The sequence below is a fragment of the Ambystoma mexicanum genome, chromosome 4q (assembly GCF_040938575.1).
Source record: "Ambystoma mexicanum isolate Mex_15411 chromosome 4q, UKY_AmexF1_1, whole genome shotgun sequence".
NCBI lineage: Eukaryota > Metazoa > Chordata > Amphibia > Caudata > Ambystomatidae > Ambystoma > Ambystoma mexicanum.
In genome coordinates, this window is record NC_090928.1 from 137,088,287 (window position 1) to 137,108,323 (window position 20,037).

Below are 20,037 nucleotides of genomic sequence, written 5' to 3' on the forward strand. Positions count from 1 at the left end.
CATACCCTGGTCCCTAAACTATAAGAGATGCACCGGGTATGCATTCAACTTTATGGCTAATGCTAGTACTCAGAGTGATGGGCATCTGAACGGCCATGTGCTTGGCAGGGTGGTTATGTGACATACCTATGGCCGGACCAGTTCCTAAAGGTGCTGTGTTCCCATCCCATTGAATTGCAAAGAGCCAACCACTGGTAAAATGGCAAACAGCATCTCGAAAATCTATGTCTCATCATTCTGGTTGACACATAGGGGTTAAAACAGTATTGAGATGCATGGACAATGTGGTCGATTCAACTGACAAAAAAGTGACAGGTACTGTATTGTGGTCTAGAAACTGTTACTATGTATGTCTACTACTGGCAGAAACTCTGAGTCAAATGATATCTGTTCAAAATGGTGCCACACACCAGACATGTGCAAGACAGATGACGCATAGGAGAATTCAAATACAGTACACTTATCGGGGGGCGGGCAGGGACTGGCCTATAGGGAACTCTGAAGATTTCCTGGTAGGCCTCTGCACCTCTGGCCTCTTTTGTTTGGTATTTCCAAATTTGCTGATAGGAAAAGGGTTGGGCTTGCTGAAAATGTGTAATATTGGGCCAGTCTAAAAATTATTTCCAAGGCCTCTCCTCCAACACTGATGATGAATGCCTGATAACAGTAATGCTATGTATTTCAGGTGTTCCCATACTGATGGGTCACAAACTTAGAGGGTTCAACAGAGGGCTGTAATGAGGTCAATAGAATCTCCCCCCTCTGGAAAAACATAAACAAGATTAGTGCAGTAGGAGGGTGAAAGAACAGGACAGTGTGTTGATAAGGTGATCGGGGGCAATCCTTGGTGTCTCCCACCTTACACAAAAGGACAAAAGGAAAGCAAAAAAATGAAAGAACACTGTTTATCAAATGTATTTAGTAAGTAGAAAATTATATCATGCAAAACAAAATAACCAAACTTAATGAGCACAACTATTCAAAAGTAAACAAAGGCTACGATTTTCATGTGTCTGTCATGTTTAACTTACAGGTTTACTGGGTGACTTAAAGGCCTGAGATATCGTACTGTGGTAGAAAATCGCAGCTTACACCAAGTTCCCCTCTGAAGGAGTAGATCAAAAAAGACTTTTTGGGATCTTGGTACTTACTGAATTGTTTATGAACATGTCTATTGTGACAGCCACCTCCAGAACACAGCAAACGGTGAGTTTTTTACTTGTGGTGATACTTAACATACTCTCCAAAATGGTTCTTATCTGCTGCTCTGAGAGCTAAAGAGAGAAACATATTTGGAAGATTAATAAAGATGAAATGTGGCCTGGCGGCTCAAACTTTTTTAAAATACCTTCCTTTTTACAATCCTGATTATTTTCACTGGCGGGATAAACACATTTTTTTCACTAATGAGCGTGAAGCCATGTTTAGGGTTTCTGAGAGAATATTTTTCATATAACAGGTTCAGATTGAATTTTAAAGCACATTTTTGTGATTTTTTTTTAAAAATGTCTCACAATCAGTTCTGAAGGGTAACACAGGAGCATTTTCCAACACATTTTCATACCTGCAGGGCCCAAAATAAGTCCCTGCACTGGTATCATGAAACATATGTCCACGTTGTCTGTGTCAATAATTAAAGACAGCATTGCCAAGGAAAACTGAATTTCATGATCCCTGTGCCCAGAATATATGCCAGCCTTCGCATTGTAAAGTAGAGTTCAGGATGCGTGTCCCACCAAACAGCACAAGTTTATAATTCCTGTGTTCAGCTGATATATACCAGCATTCCCAGATTGCATGACGTCAATGGCAAAAATGTATGCCCGTATTGTGGCACAGTTGGAAGATGTTGTAATGCTCCCTGAGCCAATGTATACAGTATTTCCATGTAATAACGCTCTCATGTTATATCAAGAAGCAGTTGCATTCCACTTGATAAAGGATGGGTGTTTATTCAACATGGTTCATGCAACAATGCTATTTCATGTTGCTTTGCTCAATAACGCCAGTGTTTTGTCCCTGAAATACGACATTTGAATCCCTACTGTGTCAGTATATGCCAGCATAACCATGTAACCGTTTGTCTTGTAGCAAGTTCCAAGAATATGCCATCCAATTGCCCTGTGGCATTCTGTTTTGCGGCACCGCCAAAAATATACAATCATTTCCCATTAACAAATTGTATTCGAGCCTGAGGCGAATATTTCAGGATTTCGTCCTGCACTACAAATATACACACACAGACATACACATTTGAACATATAGACATGTTTATTTTTCCACCCCTTGAGACACACAAACGCACTTACACAATACAGGTACACTATTTATTTTGCTAGTCCCACATCTGCTTTCTCACTCTCGTGAACCTCAGTCCGAATACACGGAAGTTGACTGACACTTTCGTCCCTGTGTCCAGCCAACGCACAGCCCACAGGAAAACATGATGAGTGCTTCTAAAAATATGCCCTCATAAATTCCTATAAGCGTCGCTCTCTTGCTCCCCCTACTGACAGCAGGAGATATGTTATGTTATGTTGATGTATACCATGCACCACTGCCATTTGCATGGTCTCCAGTTCATGTGGCTCTGTAAGAAAAGTGGGTAGAGTTGGTTATTGAGGGAAAGAGGGGCAGAACCAGGAGAAACTGATGTCTGTGTGTGTGAGCTTTCTCAGTGTGCTTTGTTATTTTGTTATGTGCACTGGGCTTGTTGCATCTGGAAAGGTGTCATCCAGTGCCTGAGTCATTTGTTGTCTGCAGATATCGGTTTTGCTGCATGATTAAAGAGTGGTGTATGGTTTGCTTGTTTTGGTGTGTTGTTTCAATAGCCCTCTGAGCATGTGTAGGACATGAGAGTTGTAAGGGGGTGGAAAAGAGTGTGAATAGACAGGTTTTTAGTAATTTCCAGAATGTACGCTGGTCTTCCGTCATTCATATTTCCTTCAGTATCAAGTTCCATAGTTTGGCTATCAGATAGGAGAAGGCGGTTCCTCTGAATTTCCTTTTCTCATAGTGTCTTATTTCTATTTGGAGGTTGTTGCTCGATCTTAAGTCTCTTGCTGGTTGTTTGGTAACGGGTGATTTTAACTTGGAAGAATTTGGATCCTTGTCCATGTAGTGATTTATGGGCAATGCAGAGGGCTTTGAAGATAATGCATTTGTTTACTGGCAGCCCGTGTAGACTTCTCTGTGCCGGTGTGATGTGATATCTTCTATTTAGTCCGAGGAGTAGTTTTGCTGCAGTATTTTGGATGTGTTGTCATTTGTTTGTGCTGTGTTCTGGCATTCCAAGATAGAGACTATTTGTGTAGTCTTTTCTTGGTAATACCAAAGATATGATCTCAAGGGTTCTGTGTGAGAAACGGAGGTAAGGAAGGATCCTTCTTATTAATCGCAAGAGGTAGAACATTTTCTTTGCTATTGCGTTGACTTGTGGTTCCAAAGGGAGGCCATTGTCCATGGGCATTCAAACATTTTCTATCACTGTCAATGTTTACGGTTGGGGTCCCAACCTCAGTGGCCGGGTCAGGTATGTATGTGTTGTATTGTTTTCTGGAGAGGAGACCATTATTTCTGTTTTGGTGGGATTTATCTTGAGGTTGTTGTTTGTCAGTGGGGTTTTATGTCAGTGAGGCATTTGTTAAGGGTTTTGTCAGGGTTTCCGTCAGAAGTTATCTTGAAGATGAGTTAGGTGTAGTCTGCGTAATTGTAGGCTGTCAGTCCATGGGTTTGAATGAGTTTCATTACAGAGTTCATGTAGATGTTGAGAAGAAGTGGGTAGAGGCTTGATCCTTGTAATACACAGCAGGTGATCTAACATACTGCCTGATGTAAGTGGAGGTGGGTGTGTTCTTTCGGTTCAGAAGGTGAGAAAAGATTTCAGCCATTGTAGTGCAGAGTTTTTAGTGCCGCGTTCATCCAGTCTCTTTGTGTAACGCTCACCTGGCTCGCACGGAGGCGCGGGTCTGGTCTGGATAGCTGCAACCTCTTCTAGCGTGATGCGCAGGACTCGGAACACCAACTGTACTCGACCACCAACTCTGGCTTGTCTGGCCCGTAGGAAGATCCTTCTGCAGATGGAGAAATGGAATTAACTCTTTACCGAGTAGTGTGCTTACTCCCACCTCCCCCTTCGCTCTTCGCTCTTCTTTGACCACCTCCGAAAGTTCCCTGCTAAGGCTCACCTTATGGATCTCTCCATCCTGCTTCTGATGCAGGGGCGCGTTGTGATCCAGTTACTTCACTGGATCATGGATTGTAGAACTTCAGGTGAGTTTGTTTGATGAGAGGTTCCTTTAGTGTCCTTGCATTTATGCACTAATGCTTGTGTCTTTTTTCCCCATAGGGGCCGGGGTCCGGAAATGCCGGAGATATGGCACCGACCCGAAGTGAAAGGTGCAGTTCCAGTAGATATCATGTAAGTCTTTAATGAGCGTTCAGGTAATGTCTTAGCATTCGCTCACTAACGCTGATGTCTTTTTTCCCCTTAGGGGCCGGGGTCCGGAAATGCCAGGATGCGGCACCGACCCGAAATGAAGTGGGAATGACCCAACAGGTAAGTCTTAAGATGACTGATTACGGTTTTCTTATTCTCTTCCCTAGCTCACCTTTGTTCTTGTCTTTTTCTCCCTAGGCGCTGAAATGTGGTTGCGGATCCAGATGGTCGCTGATGAACGTGAGGCGCCTAGTAAAGGTGAGTGGAATGCGGCGCTGCAGCGATCGATGCGATGTGCTTTTAAAATGAATGTCTTCCTTTTCAGGATCGTCGGCGAAATGTCTCCTGAATGCGGATTTAGCAGATAAGGGCTCTTCTGTCTCCTATTCTCTTCTCTTCTCCCTTTGCAGGTGTTCCAGGATCCTGGCGGGCGTGGCAGAAGTCAGGATGCAGGAGCAGACACGGTGAGCGTCCAGCTGCTAGATGCAGAACAACGCGAAGCACGTGTGGCAGTCCGGGCGTGGTTTAAATAGCCTTGGAAGAAGTTCCAGTGTAAGTATTCTTCCACGGTCCCCACCCAAGTAAAATAGTTCCTTTAATAAGGTAGTCCCTCCTAAGCCTCATTTGGCTTGAGGCTTTATGCAGCATGGTCTGCGTCAGGTAAGTGCACCAAACACCTTCTTTTATGAGCCTGGCGCCTTTGGCGCCAGGACTGATGTCCAATATGAGCCTGGCGCCAAAGGCGCCAGGACGAAGTCCAAAGAGCCCCTATTAGGGGCCGCTGGGTTTTTTCCCGAGGGCATGATGCCTGCTTCCAGGGGTGCTGGGCCTGTCCCGGTGCTCTGGGGGCAGGCATCATGACACTTTGTTAGCATTTTATCTCTGTTTGTGTCGAAGATGGTTGATTTGTCCAGTAGTATGAAAGCTGATTGGGTACTTTTGTCTGTGTTTAAATTTAGGTCGTCCCATAGGGAGAGGAGTGCTGATTCATTTCCTCTCATGGGCCTGAAACTGACTTGGGATTGGTCAAGTATTCCGTTCCTTTCTACATGATTGAGTAGTTCTCTCTAAATGTGGTTCTCAGCATTTTTGCTGGGTATGGTACATTTGATATAGGTCTATAGTTTGTAGGGTCGTCTGGGTTTCCTGTCTCATCTTTTAGGAGGGGTATGCTGATTTGTATAATTTTGGTACTATTCCTCTGATTAGGCATAGATTCATTAGTATTTGAATGTATAAGGTTTGTGTTTTGTAATTGAGAATTTTTTTGTAGATTTTGTAGATACTCTGTGGAAATGGGTCATTGGGAGATCTGGTGATGTTGGTGCCTTTTACTAGTTAGTCAAAACTTTCCTCACTTATGGGTTTTAATTGATCGAGTGTTGTTGTGGTTGATGAAGTGCTGGTTTCCAGGATGGTGTTTGTGGTATTTCGGTCTGCATCAATGGCCAGTTGAATTGCTTCTGGTTAAGGTAGGTATTGCGATGGTACGTTCAACTTGTTGTAATATGTCTATTTCCTTGATGATTTTGAACATTTATTTTTGTGGATGTGTTGCTGATTGGATTCTTGTGGTGTATTATGCTTTTTTTGCTTTAGGGTTGCTAATTTGGAAATCCAGATTTGCCGCTTGTAGTTGGTTTTGTCTAGTTGGTTGCAACGTTTTCTCCATTGTTTTTTCAGTTTACTTTTTTTTTTTTTTTAGTTCCATCAGTTCTTCTGTGAACCATCTCACTGTGGTTTTCTTTAGAGTGGGTTTGAAGTGTTTTAGGGGTGCAAATTGATCTAGCGTGTTTGTGATCCAGGTGTGATTCTTCTCTCCCGCTGAGTCCTGTGTCCTTATATTTAGGTGGGGGGTGTTGGGTTTGGTAGATTCCATATATCTGTTAGGGTTTCCAGGTTAAGTCCCTTGCAGTTTCTTTTGTTTGTCGCCATGAGTTTTATGTTTGCAGGCATCATGCGGCTCAGGGTTTTGATGTTGAACGGGATCATATGATGGTCACTCCATATGATTGATATGATATGATAAATCATTTATAACGCCCCTGTACACAATTGTTTTTAGGCGCGACAAGACAAGGAAGGGTAGACAGAGGGAGGACAAAACAAACAATCTTACTTTGTCTGGTGTCATTCAGATCGCACACGTGTGAGGGGGAGGGAAGAGGAGAAATGCCAAGGGGAATGGGGGGGGTGCAATGGCAAGACGCGGTAAGTGCTGCCAGGGTGGTGGCTGAAGTGAGTGCAGAGATGCAGTGGACTGTAGGGTTGCAGATACAGTCCCTAACCTAAGTGGGTAGGAACCCCAGAGGCAGTACAATGGGCTACTGGTCATGCAGGAGCCTTTAGCCATGTGGTTCTGTGGGTTGCCAGGTAACAAGTTAGTTCAGCAGAGGACAGGGGCATCAGCAGGGGAGAGAGCAAGAGAAAAAGCAGAAGAGAAAAGGAAGGTCTTGAGTTCCTTCCAGAACTTTAGGTGGTTCTGCTCAAGTTTGAGAGAGGCAGGGACGCTGTTCGAGAGGGAGGACCCAGCTGAGAAGAGAGATCTCCCCACCCCACACTATGGCGTCAGTGACATTTGTAGTGAAGTTGCAGTTGTAGTTGGCCGGTCTGTAGATCAGAAGGAATAGTAGGATAGATTGGTCATCCGAGCTTGGAGGCCGGTCCAGCGGCCATGTGATGAGGACACATATTCCAGGAGCTCCCGCCTGATCCGGCAATTGATTAGCCCTACTACACACCAATATACTGAACACTGCAAATAAACCCCTGTGAGGTGGCCCTGGGCACTTGAAGTGTGCGGGCAAGGAAGAGTGGGAGCGATGGAGCCTGTGAAGGGGAACAAAGAAGTGAAGCAGCCAGGACGGTGATGTGGTAAAATTTCACCCATGGCTTGAAGGAGGAGCCGCAGCTGCAGGGGACGTGGCGTGCAGGGAGCTACCAAGGACTGGGGCTGGAGGAGGCTTGGGCAGAACCTGGCACCTGAAAGATGTGACGTGGAAACAAAACAGCTGCCTTACGAATGCTGCGCATGGGGTCAGCAGCAGAACCGGTGCAGCAAAGGTGCAGAGATCTACCCCCGGAGAGTGACAAGGGAGCACTGTGGTGTGCAGAAGCGAGCAGCACGACACGACGAAAGAACCGGCTGCCGCACAGTACATCAACATGTCGGGAGGGATTCTCGTGAGGGTCGAGCACCCAAGAGCAGTCGGCCTGCATGGTGCAGCTCGGCACAGAGCAGGAGGCTCAGCCTGTGTGTGTGGTAAGCGCAGGGGCCTTCAACCTGATAGAGAGTCCTCCCCCGCTTTTGCAACACAAGCTAACTTTGAATACGCCAGTGGACAAAATAAAGGTTTGAAATTTACATTTATTACTTAGACCTTTGAGAGTCACAACGTTAGTTAAGGTTGGTGCTTGACCCCACCTGATGAGCCACCCTTTTACAGAGGGGCAGTAAGTATAGTAGACATTGAATTTGCATGACACCACTGAGGGCCATGTGCTAATTTGAAGCATTCCACACAAATAACTTTTCAAACTCCATTGATATAACACACCAGAACATAAAGAACAAGAAGGCTGCTCCACAAAATAAGTCATAACCCATCAGGAAAATTCCGTCTAATAACTGTGTGCTGGTGCAGTGATCAACCTCTGTGGCTTCTTCGCTCTGGAAAGAGGTGACGGCATCCCAGGTCCTCACTACTGCACCAAAGCCCTCTCCTGCTTTGAAATTGCCTCGTTCTCCCTGCAGCCCACGACAGCTGCGCAAGGAAGCATAGCAGAGAGCGGAAAGCAACATTGCACTGCCGGCAGCCCCCTGACCTCAGAACTGAAGTGGCAGTTTGTACTTGCACCCCCCAGGGAGCCCAACCTGATTGAAGATGATGCTGCACACAGCGGCTGGCTGAGGGAGCTGGGTGCTGCAGGGGGATAACCGGGGATACCGGACAGTGTGCAGACAGACCCCCTGGGCAGGGAAGCACAGTCCATGCAGGGCAGACCCGGACTAGACATACAGAGGAGCCACACCCATTGCAAGGAGAAGGGAGGCAGCGATGTCCCAACAGCCCATCCCGCTGCAGAGCAGGACACTAATGCAGAGGAGAACCTCATCCTAAAAGCCATTGTGACTCTGCAAACGACCCTGGAGAGGGGAATGGATGAGGCCAGGATAGACGTGGGGTTTTTGTGGCAGGATGTCCGAGCACTGGCGGGCAGAGTGCAAGCGGTGTGGACGCAGGTGGATGAAAACATGCAAAATATAGCCAGTGCACTGTCTGGAGTGCAGGAATTGAAACTAAAGTGGCCGTGCTGGAGAGTAGAGCAGAGGAAACCGAGGGAAGGGCAAGGTTGAACAATATACCACTTGGGCCTACTGGATGGGAAGGAGCGCAGGAACCCTACGACATACGTGGAAAACATGCTGTTGCAGGAGATTGGGCAGGAACCCTGCTGCAGGGTTTCACAGTGGAGCATGCCCATAGGTCCCTGGCCAGAATACCACCACCGGGGGAACCACCAAGTCCACTGATAGGGAGGTTCTTGAACTACAAGGACTGGAATGCAATCCTGACATTTTCCAGACAGGGGCAGATCATTGAAAGGGGTTCGCCAAGATTATGGTGTACCCATGCTGTGGGTACAAAGACAGAGGGTGACTTTCAGACCCACGAAAGCAAGATTGCGGCAGGCAGGCCTGAAATACATGCTGAAATATCCTGCTAAGTTAAAAGTACTGCGTAATGGCACCTCACACTTTTTTGACAGCAGAGGGAGTGCAGCCCTGGATGGATACAATCGGAGTGGCTCTCTCCCTATGGGGTACCAAGTAGAGGTATACTGCTGCAGCATGCAAGACAGGCAGGAATGGAGTGAGACACCGGTTAAGTGTGAGAGGCAGCTGAGCCTGAACGGCCCAGGTGTTGTTGGGTGTTAATTGGGGATGTTGGTGATTTGGGGGACGTTATACACTGAATTGAATGGCACGTTAGTCAGCAGAGTTGTGGTGGCCGGGGGGGGGGGGTTAATGTTGAGATGGATTGCATGCTGAACCGGCCCAAGACATGCCCAGGGCAGTGGTTGTGTGACTTGGAGATAAATGGAAGCACCCCCAGAAGGGATGCAGGGAGAGGAAAAGGGGAGGTTTTAGGAATAGCCCTGGAACTGGATGGAGAAACAAGAGGGACACCACGTAGGCCCAGGACAGCGGGGAAGAAGGGAAGAAGGGGAAGGCGAGTAGGACACCCATGCAAACAGTGGCTGTAAACTACAGATGCAGTGCATTAGGGTGGGATCCTGGAATGTCAGGGGACTAAACAGCTACATCAAGAGGAACAAGGTGTATGTGTATTTGAAATACAAGGGGGTGCATGTGGCCCCCCTACAGGAGACCGATATCACAGTCGGCAGACAAGCAGTGGTTGCAAAAAAGGAGGTGGAGTGGTATGCGGCTGCACATACTCAGCGTACGCTAAAGGCACCCTTATATGGGTGGCCCACTTAGTGGCATTTGGGCTCCTGGAGTTTAAGAATGATAATGAAGGCTGGATGACAGTGGTGTTTGGGTTTCTGGAGCAGAAAGAATTCTGTATTATAAACACATATGTGCCCATCCATGATGCTTTTTTAAGTCATTGGGACCCTGACTAGCACCATCTAGGGGAGCTTTGTGGTTGCAGCAGGGTGCTTTAACTGCACCCTAGACCTGGTACTAGACAGAGCGGATGTGAGTCAAAGAAGGAGGGCACCGCCCGCTAAGTTGTTGTGACCCTGCTGTGGGAGTTAGGGTTGTGTGATGTGTGGAGATGGATGAATGGGGACAGAAAAGGCTACTCTTATTACATGAGTCTGCACATTGATTATGTGTTCACCGGTGAGGAGATGCTAGGTGAATTTACTGCTGCAGAGTACAAGGCGAGAGTCCTCTTAGACCATGCACCTCTGTTGGTGATGTGGCAGAAAACTGCTCTCAAAAGGCCCATCCCTACGTGGCGACTGAGAGCTGAGGCGCTATTAGACAAACAGTTTAGGGATTATCTGGGAGAGAAGATTTAGGATTTTTTCACACTTAATACGGGAAGTGTGGGGAGTACCCGCACCATGTAGAAGTCCTTCAAGGTAGTGATCGGGGTGGGGGGCTATTGGTAGGGCGGCTGGGATATGGAAAGACTTGATAGACACCATATATAGAACAGAAGAGAGGATGGAGGTACTGATGAAAGGGGAGAGAGAGGAGGTTGCATAGCACCCATGGAGCGGCAGGGTAAGCATGAATACAGTAGGTGCGTAGAGAGGCTACTTGAAAGTGGAGATAAGCCTGGGAGGCTGCTTGCCTGGTTATGTCGAGCAGAGGAGGGCAGGGGTATGATTAGTGCTATAAGAGACAAGTGCGGAGAAGAACGGCGGGCCCAGGGAGACATGAACTCGGTTTTCAGAAGGTACTATCAATGCTTGTATAAAAATAGCAGGGAGTTCAGCGCAGAGGATATGGAAGTAGTTTGGGGAGAGATAGGGCGAGCTCCCTTGGAGCCCGAGCAGGTAGAGATGTTAGAATACACCCCTCATGGAAGGAGAGATGAAAGCGACCATTCAAGCATGACCCTAAGGTAAAACGCATGGGCAGATGTTTTCCCAGCTGAATTTTACAGCAAATACGCCGACGAACTGGCGCTGCATCTACTACGAATGATGGAGGAAGCCTTTGAGGGAGGGCTGTTACTGACTAGCTACAGGGAATCAACTATAGTGCCAATATTAAAACCAGGAAAGTCCTTCCTGGAGTGTGGTTATCACAGACCACTATCAGTGATTAACCAGGACTGCAAAGTCATAGGTATTCTGGTGCACCCCGATCAGGCAAGCTATATCCCGGCCAGGAGCACATCTTAGAACTTACGCAGAATGCATCATGTAATAGAAAGAACAACCAAAGACAACGCAGAATGCCTGGTGGCCTCAATGGACGCTATAAAAGTGTTTGATTCTGTAAGATGGGGCTGGCTCCACACAGTTCTGCAGCACTTTGGAGTGGGCCTGCGATATGCAAGGTAGGTGCAGCTGTTGTATAGAGAGCCATTAGCCTGAGTGAGAACTGGGAGGCATGTCTCGGAGGTGTGAGAGTTAGGGGAAAGGCACAAGACAGGGATGCCCACTCTCCCTTATGCTGTTCATCCTGGTATTAGAACCCCCGATGATTTTGCTCAGAAAGAACTTCAGAGAGGCGAGTATCCTGGTAGGGAGTAATATACATGTGATCTTTCTATGTGCAAACGATATGCTGCTGTACGTGCAGGACCCGACCAGTAATCTGCCACACATCTTAGGGGTGCTGGATGGCTTTGCAAAGCTATCTGGAATCATTATTAGCAAGGAGAAGTCGAACCTGTTGCCACTGGCTGGGTTGATGGGTTTGAAGAAGAGGCACCTACCGGATATGGGGTTGCGATGGACAGTGGACCCCTTTAGGTATCTGGGAGAGGATATATATCATGACCCCAAAAACGAATACGAGGCAAATACGTTGTAGGCGCTCAGGGTGGAGAAATCCCGTAAAGTTTTGGCAGAAACACCTGCTGTCCATGATTGGCCGCGTGGCGCTTCTTAAGACGGTGGTGCTCCCACGACTACTGTACCATTTTGTTAATGTTCCATTTTAGATCCCCAGCAGGTTCTTCCATAGATTAGATTCCAAAGTAATGGGACTCATTTGCGGAGGCAAGAGTAGCTGTATCGCACTGGGGGTTCTGCAGAGGAATTATAAAGATGGAGGAACCGGGTACCGCACTTTGAAGCATACTACCTTGCTGGCCAACTGCAGCTCATAGTGGATTGGCTGGCAGATGAGGCCTTTTTGGATTTTTGGCTGCTACAGGAAGGGGCGAACCCGTATTTTATGAAAGAAGCGCTATGAGTAGGCAAGGAGATGTTGGCGGATACACCTGCTATGGTGACACGGGGACAAGCACTATTTCACTGGCTGTGGAAGATGGTGGGCAGATGTGACCCTTACTCTGATGACATACCACTGGCAACAATCTGTAGCAGGAGGTGAGAGGAAGTTAGCGGTATCAGGGCACACTGGGAGGCAAACAAGATAGTGACACTGGGGGACCTGCATCAAGATGGAATGCTGCAGAGGTGCTCAGACTTGGCAGTGCGGTTTGATATTCCAAGAGGACATTTCCTGATGAATCACAGAGTGTTTAGGATGTTAGTCAATAGGTGGCCAGCAGTGACTACGGTAATCACAGGTGATGGCATGCTAGATACTCTATACTATCTGATGGAGAGAGGCCATGTGGTTTCTAAGCTCTATGAATGAATACTGGGCACGCTGGGTAAAACATCGCTTCAGGCGAGGGCTAAGTGGGAGAGGGATATATGACATGCCCTCATCGATGGAGAATAGACCATGGTTTTGCTGAACACATGGAAAGTTTCCAGGAATGCTAGATTTAGGCAAATGCAGTTCCAGGTCACACACAGAGCGTAACCCTGCACACCATTTCATTATTGACAGGAACAGGGATACAGAGATGTCCATGATGTGCGTACGAGCTGGCAGATACAATACATATGTTCTGGTGCTGTCCAGTAGTGGTGCGGTTCTGGTGGAACATAGCAGACAGAGTCCAGCAGGCAGGGATAGATATGCATGAGTGGCCACCAGAAGTGGGTTTGCTAGGACTGTTTAAGTGTAGACGGAATGGGGCACACGTGGCCAGGATGAAAGACCTAATCTGTGTACTGGCCAAGTGCAGCATCACCATGACATGGAGGCTGGCAGAAGGACCCAGGATGGAAGCATGGTGGGGAGACTACAGAGCAGTGCGAAGGGGACGGAATGAAGCAAGCACAGAGGTGGGGGAGTGGAATGCACTGGTTCAAAGGCTGATTTCATCCTCTGACAACCTGCCCCCATGAGACTTCGGCTGCAGAGAGGTGGAGTATGCGCAGAAAGGGGAGGAGAAGGTTGCGGAGAGCAAGTTGAGGGGAAGGAACAGATAGGAGGTGGGCAGAGGAGGGAGCAGGGAAGGCTGCATTGATGGGTATCGGTTGCAAGTGCAGTTTGGAGGGAGAGGGGGGAGCGGTACAACTGAGTGAAATGAGTCCCAAATGAAGAACAGTGATACGAAGGACAGAGTAAGCTGCATGCAACAAGTTGTTAAATTAAGATCTACTCATGAACTTGCAAGCATGGATGTTGCAATGCACGTTGTGAGACAATATATCCATATTCACTCATGGTGCTAGTTGTTTTATTTTTGAAGTTACTAATAAAAAGAAGTTTAAAAATATAAAAGGTTGGTCGTTGAGCTTGAGATTGACTTGGAGCGATTTGCAGTCTTCTATGTCCATTGAGGGGAATGGCGTTGAGCAGATTGTGATTTTTGTGCATTAGGGCGATTCCTCCTCCTCTTCCATTTTCTCTTTCAGAGTGCATTAGTTTGTGGTTGTTGGTTTGACTTCATGAGCGATTACTTTGTATTTGTCAGATAGTCATGTTTCTGAGTGAAAGAGCACGTCTGTTCCGCCTTTTCTCAAGAGGTCGCAAAATGCTGTTTTGTGCTTTGCCATAGAGATTGTACATAGGCTGCAGTGTAGTGTGTGTGAGTTGGCCTGTGCTCTGTTCATTGTAATTTCTCACGTTTCGGCTCTCTCTTGGGTGAGCCTGTTTTTTGCTGGGTGCACGGTTGAATCCTCTGTCCCTTCGTTGAGGAGTTGCATTAGGTTGTGGCATGGGTTTCTTTGTTCTGATGCAGTGTAGTGGGTTCTTTGGTTGTCCATGTAGACACCTTGCAGACATCCAACTAGAAGAGAACCCCAAATGAGGGCCTATTGGGCTTCTGTACCTGAGGCAGTAGGGGATTATCCTGTGCTGCACAGTGCCCCTGAAATGGAGCACTCTGAACGACAGAATAAGTAAACCTGTGTAAATAATGGGAGGGGATTCACCCCAATACCCATTTTGCTTGGGCCAAAACTGCTAAACACTATTGGTGAAATGCACAAACGTCCCCAGGTTCAAGATGACAAACTCAAGAGTATATCCTGTACCTGAATATTTCTGACACAAAATCCCTAATCCTCCATGGGCATTTGTGTGTAGGACTGGTAACAGACCTTTACAAGGTACCATCAGCCAACCCCTTCAAGCATACCTAAATGCCGGGTGCATTCGTGGCTGTGCCTTGGTTGAATGACCCCAGGTGGGAGGGCAAATGGGACTAGCCCCTTGCCCTTGTAGGGTCAATAAGAGTACTTCAAGACACAGACCTGCATTTTAGAAGTGTAAATGAAAAGCAGAAATAGACATGCTCAGTGTTTCTATTCATGGCACAGTAATGCTGTCAGCAATGGGAAAAGACCCCGAGCAGCACTGTGCTTTCCCTAAGCATGGCATGCAATAAGGTTGCACTTTTGTCTGTGACCCCCAACTCTATGTGCTCATCCCTTGCCTGCATGTTGTGGGTGGGCTGATTCCCAAAAGGGAATCTACCCATGCAGTACATTTTCGTTTGTCCACGTGAGTTTCTGCAGGGGGCTATGCACAAGTGGAAAGAGATATTTTGTGACTTCAGTCGTATGGTTTAACACCCTGTACTATGCCTCCAAAAATATGCATGAAGCAGAAAAAAGGCCTCTCCATTATACACTGGTCATGGTCATTTAAAATATTGCCCATAAACAACCCATGTATTTTAGGCGTATTGTTTTTATTTTAAAGAAACCAGAAGCAAACGTAATAAGTTAAATTAGACAAGGGAACAAAAGTTAACGTGTCCATTCAATGAATGTAAGCTTTATTATAGTACGTCATATAAAATAAAAATATACTTGAGAACAGAATTTTGATGAACGTGGAATGTCCTTGGTGGAAAGCTGTGACAAGATGTTCATCCTGTGGTACAGCAGAAGGGCATTTACAAGGATGACATCAATCCAATTTTTGGGCCAACCCTGACATAAGAAGTGCAAGTGTGGGCATCACAAAATCATTTACCATTACATATGCTCATTGTCCTTTGCCCACACAGCAACAATTGGCCACAATTCACACGCCATCCATTTGCCACAACTCAAATGCCATCCATCGGGGCAGCTCAGGCACCATCCGTTTCCCATTGCTTTCATTCCATCCTTTGACCATAGCTTGTATGACATCTACTAGGCCAAAACTCATATACAATCCAGATTTTCTCTATGATTGATTTCCTTCTGGAAATGCCAAAACGGGAGTTACTTTTTTGCCCATGGTTATGATGTGATATGGTATTTTATTTGGTTGACAAAGCTCTGTTCTGAGACCTCTTTACAGAAACTTTGCTTCGATGCAAGTGGTATTATAAATAGGGCAAAGGTTGCCCGAGTGCAGAAAACATTTATTCAATGCATTGTCTGCCCCAGAACACAGTTTTCCCCAGTGCTAATACAGAGCTGTTTTTTGCTCTAGGGCAATCTTTGCACACCATGACACTGTGGAAGACTCAAAGTCTGACCATAAGCACTTTGCACAGAAGCCCAGAGTTTTGGTGACCGTGACATAAAGGAGGAAACCAATAAAAGTGAGAATTGTTTTGCTCTTTTTTTGGGGGGCTTTTGCAAACTTGGCAAATTTGCAATTGCTGACATACAACCCCTTGCAAATGTTGTTGGAGGCTTAGGAAAGTAAGTGTAAGTACTTTGCCACATGTGCTTTCATGGACATGGCTTCAACATGCTGTAGGAGACATCCTGACACTTCCCTTTCTGCCACAGTTTTTATACCATGGCATTTTAGCTGGGCATCTACACACCATGAACCGTGCAGTTAATTCTAGATGTGCATGTCCCTTACATTGGGACAGCATAGCAATTCAAATGTAAGTGTTTTCCCTCTAACCCAAGACCTCCTACTTGGCACTCTTTGGCTATGATAGCAATACACTATGAATACAGTTTTAGCTCTCAGTTGCACCCCTACTCTTGCTTAACGTTGGATTAGTAGCAAGAGTATATGGTTATGAGACTGGTGATTTTGAGATTCTGACCCTCTCTGCTTGAATGAAGACACCCTCTGCTAATAGTTGGATTTTGGCTACTTTATTAATCCTTTGATACCAGAATGATTTAAAAAGTTCTGCCTTCCGCATCCTGCCTGACACTTGCTAATTAAAATACCCTGCAGAAGGGGATCGAAATTGATTGTTGACCTACTTGAATTTGGAAGGTTGCCTCATGGAAACGTATGCTTTGTACATCTGGTAAAGGGCTCTCATTCTCCCAATTTACTTCTGGAGAATGGCATCTTCTTGGTGCAATAGTGATTGATGAGGTCCTAGTTTTATGCTCATGAATTTCAGATTTTTCAAATGTTTCCAAAAAATGTGTGGCGTGTAGACCTTATGGGGGCTTGCTAATTGGTGTAAAAAATACTTGCCCTGCCAAGAGTATTAGGCTGGCTGGCAATCACGATAATATCCATGCTGTAGAAATATTACCTAAGAGAGGCATGGAAAGAATTCTGATTGTTAACATCTGTGACCCCCCAGGAGGGTTAGTGACTGAGAGTTTATTTGTCACCCTTTCCGATCTTTTAATTAATTGTAATACAGAATGCAATAATGATGCAGTACTGATAGGGGGTGGCCTGAATGCTAGATGCAAATGTGATAAAGTGTGTATGGAGACAGAATTTGTACACAGGAAAAGCACTATGCTTCAGAACAAGATAAATAAATAAGGAAGGTTATGGACGTCTTTCCTAGACAACTGGGATTCAACCATGTTAAATGGTCAAGTCAGATGAGATGAGGTTGGTAATTTCACCTGGAGAAATGACTTTAATCGGGCCACATTGGATTACATATTTGTCAATGGCAATGTGTTGTACAATGTTAGAAAATTAACTATTACACCCACCTCTTACAGTGTCCACGCTTTACTTAATATCACCATTAATTCCACATGGAAAGAGCATGGAATTGATAAAAACGGTTGTGATTGATATCAATAATGGTGCAAACCGCTTTGTTTGGAACCCCAAAAGAATTGCTATAGTTGTTAATTGTGTAAGTGTGTTGGATATAAACTCAATTTTGGAGTGTTTAATTATTGATGAGATTGAGGATTAGATTTCCAATTTAACAGCAAACGTTGCCCTTAATACATGTAATGCTGTTCGTCTTAAGGGTCACTCTTCAGATTTAAGGCATGATTATTAATTAATCGTGTCTCACCCTTCAGGGTACTGTTAAGTATACCCTGCAGCACCTCACAACTTGGATATTTGGATATAGAATGATTAATGTATGTTTTTTAGAACTTTGGTTTTGGTTACATTTTGCTTTTTGCTTTCCTTGTCATTTTTGTCTTTGTATTATATTACATTTTCTTTATGTTAACACTCATCACTGTCTTGATTCAATATTTGTCTCACAATTTATCTCATGTAAAATACGTCTTTTGAGTTTGGCATGTATGCTTTAAAAATACAAAACTATAATGGACAAATACTTGAGATACTCTCAGTGACCACATTTTGCACGATATTATAATGTACACAACACAATGAGTTGTTTGCAGCGTGGACATAATCTTTTCGTTTAGTACTGTAATTTGACCCCAACCACGCATGCCCACAAAGGGGCTGCCCTATTTGGTGTAACATCACGCTTTTCTTAATTTCATCATCAATTCCACATGGAAAGAGCTTGGAATTGAAAAAACTGGTGTGATTGATATCAATAATGGTGCAAACAGCTTTGTTTGGAACCCCCAAAGTATTGCTAGAGTTATTCATTTTGTAAGTGTGTTGGATATAAACTCAATCTTAGAGTGTTTAACTATTGATGAGATTGAGGATTAGATTTCCAATTCAACAGCAAACATTGCCCATAATAAATGTAATGCTGTTTGTCTTTAGGTTTAGTCTTCATATCCAAGATTTTATAAGCAGATTCACATTGCTAAGTGCTTAATGTGGAAAAATATACGTGATGGGAAGAATTATGACCTGGATTACGACTCTGCAAAGAGATTGATAAAGAAATTAGAGAATTCTTAATACAACTGGGTTAACCGGTGGAAAAGGTTGTCTAAAATGTTGTTTGGCAAAATGTATTTTCTGCCGTAACTAGAGGGGACATGAGAGAGACGTGGTAAATGCTGGCCTCAGCTAATGGTACAATGTGAAAGCAAATAATAAATTAGTAAACAGATCTCTGTGGAGCGAACATATTAGGAAACATTTCTTTATGAGCAATGCACAAGAAGAATGCTCTTATAACATACGGCCAGGGATGGCTAGTATATTTGAAAGTGAGGATATTGTTAATAAAATAAAAATACTTAAAGGATCCCGTGGGCCAGGTTCTCATGGACTTGCCAGTATTGTTCCTAATCAGAATCCCGAAAATCTGGCCAAAAGTGTTAGTCATTTTATTCAGTTAAAGAGGGGAGGATTCCGTTGTTATGGAAACAATCTATTTTAGTTTGTATCTATAAAAAGGGTTCAAAGACATGCCTATCCAACTATCGACTTTTGTCCATGTTGAACATAACGTGCAACATATTTTCTTCTCTTTTACTGGATGAAATTAGTAAGTGGGTGGAATCTTCTTCTATTTTGGATATATTCCAAACTGGTTTAAAAAAAGGTTCTTCAAGTACCCGTACTTTGAGGTTAATGGGCTTGTTGATCGGTAAGGCAAGGAACAAGGCAATCCTGAATTATACATAATATGTGTTGATCTTTGAGGTGCTTTCAACAACATTGATAGAAAAAGGCTATGGCAACAATTGGAGAGTTTTGGGTGTCCGGATCCTCTGGTATATTATCTGTAGTTGTTCCACAAGTGTACGTCTGTCAAGGTCAGGACTGATGGCCAGGGTTAACTAATAGGGGAGTCAAACAAAGCTGTGTGTTGGCCCCCCTACTAATTCATCTTTACCTGTCGGATCAACCAGCAAAGCTGAGAGCTATTTAAAGCTGCCCACCCAAAGTGGGAAACTCTCATGTCGCATACCTTGCTTATGCAGATGATATTGTGCTGTTTGATTGTACTTTCACTGGTATAATGAAGTCCTTTGAGGAGCTATGGAATTATGCGAATGAAAACAATTTAAGCCTGAATATGGATAAAACCAAAATGATGTTAATTTCTAGTAAAACGTTAAATCATACAGCTCTTTATATGAATGCAGTTCTAATAGAATATGTAACAAATTATAAATACTTAGAAGTTGAATATACTCCCAGTGGACGATTCGAATTACTGCGAGAAGCTTGCAGGAGGAAGGCATTACGATTGACTTAATTGATGACTAATTTCACTAAGCAATCAGCCGGGCACAGTTATTTGGGAATCATCAGAATTTACAAGCAATGTTTTTGTGCCTCCATACTATATGGAATTTAGACCATAAATCTTAAAAAACGCCAGTGGTTTGAGATCATGGAAGGAGTGTTTTGGAAGAAGATTTTTGGCCTCCCCTCAGCAGTATCTGGGAAACACTGCTACGACCCGTATACGAAAGCAGTAGAGTTTTTGAAAAGATAAACTGGGTGCCGCACTGGTCACTTGATTTTCACACATTGAAAACAAGGTTTGTGAGGA

The 20,037-nt window shown here is 44.8% G+C and overlaps 1 protein-coding gene across 1 annotated transcript in view; it reads right to left on the reverse strand.

Moving 5' to 3' along the window:
• LOC138467549 (maestro heat-like repeat-containing protein family member 1) overlaps positions 1–20,037 on the reverse strand; it is a 796,923-nt gene that overhangs the window by 456,279 nt on the left and 320,607 nt on the right. Inside the window, exon 6 of the mRNA XM_069607658.1 lies at positions 1,152–1,274. Coding sequence (XP_069463759.1) covers positions 1,152–1,274 — 123 coding nt within the window. The remainder of the gene's footprint in view (positions 1–1,151; positions 1,275–20,037) is intronic.